The sequence below is a fragment of the Garra rufa genome, chromosome 20 (genome assembly GCF_049309525.1).
Source record: "Garra rufa chromosome 20, GarRuf1.0, whole genome shotgun sequence".
Lineage (NCBI taxonomy): Eukaryota > Metazoa > Chordata > Actinopteri > Cypriniformes > Cyprinidae > Garra > Garra rufa.
Window position 1 is genome coordinate 27,389,495 of NC_133380.1, and position 7,147 is coordinate 27,396,641.

The 7,147-nt window shown below is 33.7% G+C and overlaps 1 protein-coding gene across 1 annotated transcript in view; it reads left to right on the forward strand.

Moving 5' to 3' along the window:
* sarnp (SAP domain containing ribonucleoprotein) overlaps positions 1-6,726 on the forward strand; it is a 13,102-nt gene extending 6,376 nt beyond the window's left edge. Inside the window, exons 4-11 of the mRNA XM_073825437.1 lie at positions 2,368-2,426; positions 2,567-2,618; positions 4,339-4,412; positions 4,812-4,849; positions 5,485-5,504; positions 5,595-5,663; positions 5,814-5,900; positions 6,544-6,726. Coding sequence (XP_073681538.1) covers positions 2,368-2,426; positions 2,567-2,618; positions 4,339-4,412; positions 4,812-4,849; positions 5,485-5,504; positions 5,595-5,663; positions 5,814-5,900; positions 6,544-6,585 — 441 coding nt within the window. The 3' untranslated portion in view covers positions 6,586-6,726. The remainder of the gene's footprint in view (positions 1-2,367; positions 2,427-2,566; positions 2,619-4,338; positions 4,413-4,811; positions 4,850-5,484; positions 5,505-5,594; positions 5,664-5,813; positions 5,901-6,543) is intronic.
* Positions 6,727-7,147: the final 421 nt, after the last annotated feature.

The following is a 7,147-nucleotide window of genomic DNA, read 5'->3' on the forward strand; positions in this document are numbered from 1 at the left end:
AAAACGTTTAAAACAGTGCTTTTACAAAATAAAGAAAACAAACATGATGCGCTTTTTTGCGTCTGGTTCTTGAATAGAGGAGCAGCTCATCATTGTGGTCCAGGGATTTCCTGAACTTTATGATTTGTCAAGCCCCATTATTTTGACGCTAATAGAAGAAACAATGCATGGAGACTCATAGGCTTGGAGCTAGAGCGCAGCTGATGGTTGCTTAGAAACGGCAGACGCTTCCAGAGCGCAAGCGCCAGAGCGCTTTGTTGATAAGGAAGAAAGCGGCGCGCCTAGCGTTTTCCACGCGTTTTTAGGCGCGACATGTGAACGGCCCCTTATTCTTACCTTTGTGAGCTAAAGTGAAGGATAATTTTAAATTGTTTCCACTGAAAAATGCAAGCGATAGTGCTGGCGCCTCCATGTCCTGTAAAGCGCGCTTTAGCCTCCCCTCTCCGCAAAAACGATTGAATAAGCGCATAAAAGCGCACATTTATCTAGGTTTAACGTTTTAAACTAACATTGTTTTATATCTGAACTGTTTTATATCTGTAGATTCTATATCTATATATTTTATATCTATACATTCAACACCGAGAGCGCAGGTGGAGCGCCTTCATATGGGTCTGAGGGCACTCCACCTGCGCTTTCGGTGTTGAATGCTCTGATGTTAGTAAGACCATTTAAACATGTAAATTACACAAACAAAATGTTTACTGTGTAAAAAGAAATCAACAGTGATTGGTAAGCCTATATTTGTTTTTTTGTAGACCTTAGTACTACATTATGTATATTTCAGCAACTTTCGCTTCTCAAAGAGCGCACGGTTATAGCAGATGTCCGTCAAAGTTGCGTTCGTTACTATAGCAACAGTAGACTCGTGTTTTAAAAATCAAACAATCAGTAAAAACGAGAAAAACAAGATAGATGCATAAGACAATGCATAATGGATGGTCTCTCAGAACTTCAGTACTGAATGCTATTGCAGCTGAGAAACGAGTCGTGCAGCAGTAAGAACGTAACCATAACAGATACACTTTAAAGCAAAAATAATCATTTTTATTCAAGCATTAAACATTTATAAGTTAATTAAATGTCAATAATTAACTGCACAAACTATAGCAATCACGGAGTGGTCCTTGCTCTGTCCCAAACATGGAAATACTGTACATTATGCGTGTCCAATCAGTCATTTGTAATACAATACTGCCACCTGTTGGCGCATTTGTGTAACTTCGAGAACCTCTGTTATGTCGTGATAACTAGAAAAATAACTCATGATAACGAGAAAACAACTTTTGTTATGTCGTGATAACGAGAAAAATAACTCATGATAACGAGAAAACAACTTTGTTATGTCGAGATAACGAGAAAAATAAGTCATGATAATGACAAAACAACTTTTGTTATGTCGAGATCACGAGAAAAATATGTCGTGATCACGACAAAACCAGAAGAAAAAAATAACACTGCATGGCCTCTTAGGACTTCCGTAATGACCAGTATAGTTAGTTTTTTTTGAGGACCGCATTTGAGTTCTTTTTTTTTTTTTTTTTTTTTTTTTTTACTGTTTGTTTAAATTAACACTCGGCACATCTTGTGTGTTTTCTTATTCTTCAGTGCTGTTTTTATTGCTGTAATATGGCAATATAAACAAAAATATTTATCAGTACATACTTTATCATTGCTTAGAGACAGTTGCATTAAAAAATTGTAACCCCTGAGACTGCAGTATTTTACAAATACAAGCTTTTCTGAAGATCCAGGAGTTTTTGCATCAACAACAGTTTATTGGCATATTTAAAGTGACAATGTCTATATAATGTAATGTTTTTTGAGGATTTTTTTCGTAATAAAGTTATGTAAGATTACTATTGATCTGAAAGCTTATTCAGCTGAGGAATGGGCCAAGATTGCAGGAGAGAGGTGACAGAAGCTTCTAAGCAGAGTTTATTGGTGGTTTGAAAGAATAAAAGATAAGATTCTACACCAAATTCTACTTTTGGGGGTTGAATAATTTTGAACAAACACTTGGACTTTTTTTCCACTATGCATAAACTTACTTTCTCAGAATTATTTAAGTGTGTATTAATAAACCTTCTGTAATAGTGTACTGATGCTTTTGTTGAACTGGTTTCACACAATTATGTTCTCTTCAGCAAAATGTCTTGCAGGTCAAGGGGGTTGAATAATTTTGATTGCAACTGTATATATTATTATATCGCACAGCCCTAGGTTTCCTGACAAACCTTTTTTTTTTTTTTTTTTTTTTTTTTTTTAAGCATAATGTTCCGTCGAAGATTGACAGCTGAGTAGGCGGTCCTTTACTGTCCAAGATGTTTGATTTGTTCAGTGTAACTAACTTCACATGTCTTTTAGGAGGCCTTTGCCAAAGAAGAGACCGCTCCTGAAAAGCAAGAGTTTACTCCACCTGAAGAGTATGTTGTTCCCCTCTACCCTACCATACTTTGCACTTTGCATGTAAAAAAATCGCTGCGGTGTAGTGCTAGCTTTGTTTGAGGATAAGTGTTGTCATAATTTGCAAATGGGTTTTTGTTTATTGTGCTCTTGATTTCAGGGAAGCTGAAAAGAAACTGGTCAAGATAAACCCCCCTGCTACAGTTGGTGAGGTAATGATCTTTACTGAAACCACATACAGTGGTAGTCAAAACACATTTCCCACACATGACAAATTTGTAAAGATTCTCACTGTGACTGAGTTTAAATTCTACAGTCCTGGTACCATTAAACATTTTTTAATTGTTTGTCAAATAACGACCAGGTGGCACAAATACATTATCATCTGTAAATATAGATTATAATAATAAAAAAGATAAATATAATGAAATAAGTTTACTGGTATTATTGGGCTATAAAGTGTGTTTACAGTACTTTGTACAATATATTGTTAGCTTGTATTTTACGCTACACGTCAAACAGATGTGCATTATTTATCAGTCATTCTTGAGACATGGGACAAAACATGTCCACCAATTATAACTGCTATTAGTTTTAAAAATAAAACATATTTTCAATTGTAAATGCTATGGGGATTAATAATAGAATGTATTTAACACAATTATCCCCTTCAATTTAATTTGCTCATTATTATGTGAAATCTATGACACTTATTGTCTTCTCACTACATCTAAAACTGTGTGTCCACAGAGAAGGGTTTATTCATTCATATGCTATAAAATGGATTAAAAAAAAATTTAATGATGAAAAAGACCTTGTTTTATCAAAGGCAACACTTAATAATATCTCATATTAAAGCAAGGTTGTTTTTCAGTCAGACATGTGTGTTTAATAAGGTTTCGAAGGTGTGTCCTCACTTTTTGTCAACACCGTCAGACATTACTTAAAATGTAATAAAATCAGGGAATATCAGGGGCTATCACTCTAAAAGGACCCCCTTGCCACAGTCCTCTTCTGCAGAGTACATCAATGTCACACAGGCTCTGCTAAGTTTTATAGTTTTAGAATATTTTAATTCTAATGTTAATATTTTGTGTGTCACAACTATGATATGTCAACACCAAACATCCAATTTCTGAGAAAATTATTTGAAATCTTTAAACCATTTTATTCTCCTGAAGCAGGTTCCATTAGCCTCTAGCATCAACAGAAAAAAAACAAAATGTCTACTACATGAACTCCATTTGTTTTGTGAAAGAAATGGCAAATTTGTCAACACCGTCAGATGTCACCACCGTAAGATTTTGTGTTCCAATAGTATATAAAAATACTTAAATGTGACTCTTGAATAGAAGCTTTATAAACAATAACATACTCACTGTTTGTTGTGGTTGTTTTAATACAGTAATTAATTGATTCAATGTATTTGATAGTTAAAATGACTACAAATTCAGGTTTTGGTCAACACCGTCAGATGTGTCAACTCCGTCAGTTCTGTCACCTCCGTCAGATGAATATTTTGATGATATTTCATTATGATATTTTATATTTGTTGTGGAATTGTTGGTCACATGTGAAAGTGTAATCTGTCTACTAACATGAGAATGTGTTTTGAAATGTTAAAAACATCTAGAAAGCTGTTAAAGATAAAGTTGAAATTATATTACACATTCCAAGTTAAAAAACACATTTTTTTTTAAAAAAGAGAAAAGTTGGGAGGTTGTATCAAAGCATAGCTCAGTAGCTTAGTACATATAAGATACATAAATGTAGTTTCCTTTGTCTGAGTACAAAGTTTTAATTTTTTCAATTTTGCACCCTGTTTTGTCCCACCTCTCAAGAATGACTGTTATATCATTAAATTCTATGGTATAGTCTCCTTGCCATTTAAAATAAGTAAAAAAAAAAGTTTCTTTATTATTTTAATTGCAGAGGCTTCAGAAAAGAGCAGAACGCTTCAATCTTCCACCAAGTACGGACAACAAAAAGGCAGCTCGAGCAGCAAGGTTTGCTTGTTTTTGAGAGGGAAAATTTTTTTATTAAATATCAGTAAAGTGCAATGTTTGGACTGTGCAATAATCTTATGTAAGTAATGTGAACCACCACTGCACATAAGCCTGTACTTTGTCTTGTGGCAGTATAATTGAAAAATACTCTCACGCATGTTGATCTATTTAAATTTAAAAAGAGAAATACATAAGTTCAGAAAATTTTACAATAATATTAAATGGTAAATAACACCTTTACGTTCTCGAGAAACAAACTGTTTTGTAACTGTAAAATAGGAAAGTGGACATATACATGGGTATAATTTGTTAGCTGTAATGCTTATATAATGCAGTGGATTATTTTGTATGTGTTTTAAGGCATCAAATAATCTTTAATTCCTTTTCTTGTTTTATTAGGTTTGGTTTGCAAGCAGCTGAATCTGTATCTTCCAAAGGTGAGTTGAAATGTAATGTGTTTGCGTTGCATCTCAAAACTGTTTTCAAAAGTTATTTTGTTTAAATGATGCTGCTATTGGTTATTTTCAGTAAATTTCATTTTGTGTTGTCAATTCGGTGCTGTTGTCACTGGTAAGCCATTGATAGTATTTTTGTGCCACATGTTTATTCCATTGCCACACACTAATTGTCTAGTTTTTACTCTATCAAAATAATAGTATCAAACAATTACCTAAGTTCCAAATGAGAGACAAACATTTGAATAACCAGTCACTAATTACAGTATTTTGGTCTCTTTTTTTTTTTTTTGTGACTACTTTTGGTCAACTGTAATAAAGGACTCATTAAGTCAGTTGTTTTACATATTTAGTCTGAATGTCTTTGAATTAATTTCAGTAATTTAATAATTTATTTACCTAAAACTGGCACATAAAGTAAGTGCTAATGTCCAAGTGTAAATGACCGACTTATCTGTGTTTGTTGTATGCAGTAGGTAAGTTGTGTTGTATGTGACCACTATATTGTGAAACCCAGTCTGTCTTTTACTTTAAATTCAAGTCTGCAAGTTACAGTGGCTAATTAATGAAAATTTGCATCCATTGATGATTTTTCTTTATTTCTTTTCTGTACTTAGGAACTTCAGCGAAAGTTAATGTGAGTAATTTGGACACACATTTTGAAATTGAAATGTGGAAAAAAGTAAATCTCTGCAAAACCACTGTTGAACGTGCCACTCTATTTTAGGTTGATGTTGAGGTGTTAAAGAAGAGAGCAGAACGTTTTGGCATGAATGTCTCCTCAGTCTCTAAAAAGGTACTATTTTTCATATTTCAAAAAAGCTTAAATGACAAGTAATGTGCAGACCTTATATTATGAGAAGCTATCATAACAGAAGTACTTCACACAGGCAACAAATGTTGAGCTATTTTGAAACCTTTTGTTCCCTGTTTTGTGTGTTCACAGATTGAGGATGATGAAAAGCTTAAGAAAAGGAAGGAGCGATTTGGGATTGTCACAAGTGCAGCCTCTGCTGGAGCCAATGATTCAGAGGTATGGGTTCTGCTGGTACAGGTGTTTTAAAATGTTTATTAAACGTATGTGTGTGATTTGTTTATATATGAATAAATGCCTGTTAAAGTCTGTTCATTATATAAAGTGATCATGTCTCTTCATTTTACTCTTGGTCATTGCATATAACCATCTATAAAGAGTTGCCGGGGCCTTCTCATTTATTCTTGTGAATATTTTAGTCAAGTGATTTATCTGTTCCTATTTACAGCTTAATTTGGTCCATAAACATGTCAAGGAACACAAAGAATCTGCTATGTTAATGCAGACAATGTACAAATAGCTTTATAATCTTAGGGGATCAAATACTAAAGTGTTGGAAAACACTGTTAAAATTGTTACCTCGAATTGTTACAGTTTCTGTTAATTCTGGAAAACTATTCAGGTTATCTTTGTTGGAAGGCATAATGATTCAAGATAGTGATTAAATTGTGTATGATTGTGATGTCAGACTGCATCATCTTGAGCAGTCATTTCAGAGGAATGAAATTTCATCTTAACTAGTTAACCACTGTATCTTGTTACAACACTTCATGGGGCTGCTCTTTGTAATACTGACCATGTTACAATCTTGTTTTTCACTGTGTAACCTTTCTCCTCTCCCCACCCTCTTTTTCTCTTTCAGGCAAAGAAGCGAAAACGTGCCGAGCGGTTTGGAAATGTATAAAAGAAATGGACCTTACCCTTTTTGTACTTTTATTAATTTTTTTTAAGTGTTCTTTGAGGTTCATTTTGTGATAAGCTTGTAATCCCTGTAGTGCCATGGTTGTTCATCTGCTATTTACATTAAAAGTACCCCAATTCCTTACTAGTTTCTCTCTTGTGTCTTTCATTCTTGATGTGCTTGATAGATGATTTGCATTATTTGGCAAAGGTGTATAGGGGTCTTTAATGTGCATCCTTCAGAAATAGGGAAGGTGTACCTGCTATAGGTGCTAGGGCTGTAACAATACTTTTGAATTGATTGATAAGTGGATTATTTATTTATTTATTTTATTTTTTTGATGCTCATGTTAGTGCACAACATCCTGACCACTCCACTAATTTTTCTCAATGTGCATTCTCTTTTAAACCACAAGCTACAAGGTGATTATGTACTGTAGTGTGTTGTCCTGCATGGAAATAGTTTAATTTTAGATGACACAGTTCTTTTTATATCACAGCAGAAAATTATCAGTTTATGAACTCCACATATCTTGCAGAAATCCTTTTGACATCCTTAGAGGAAG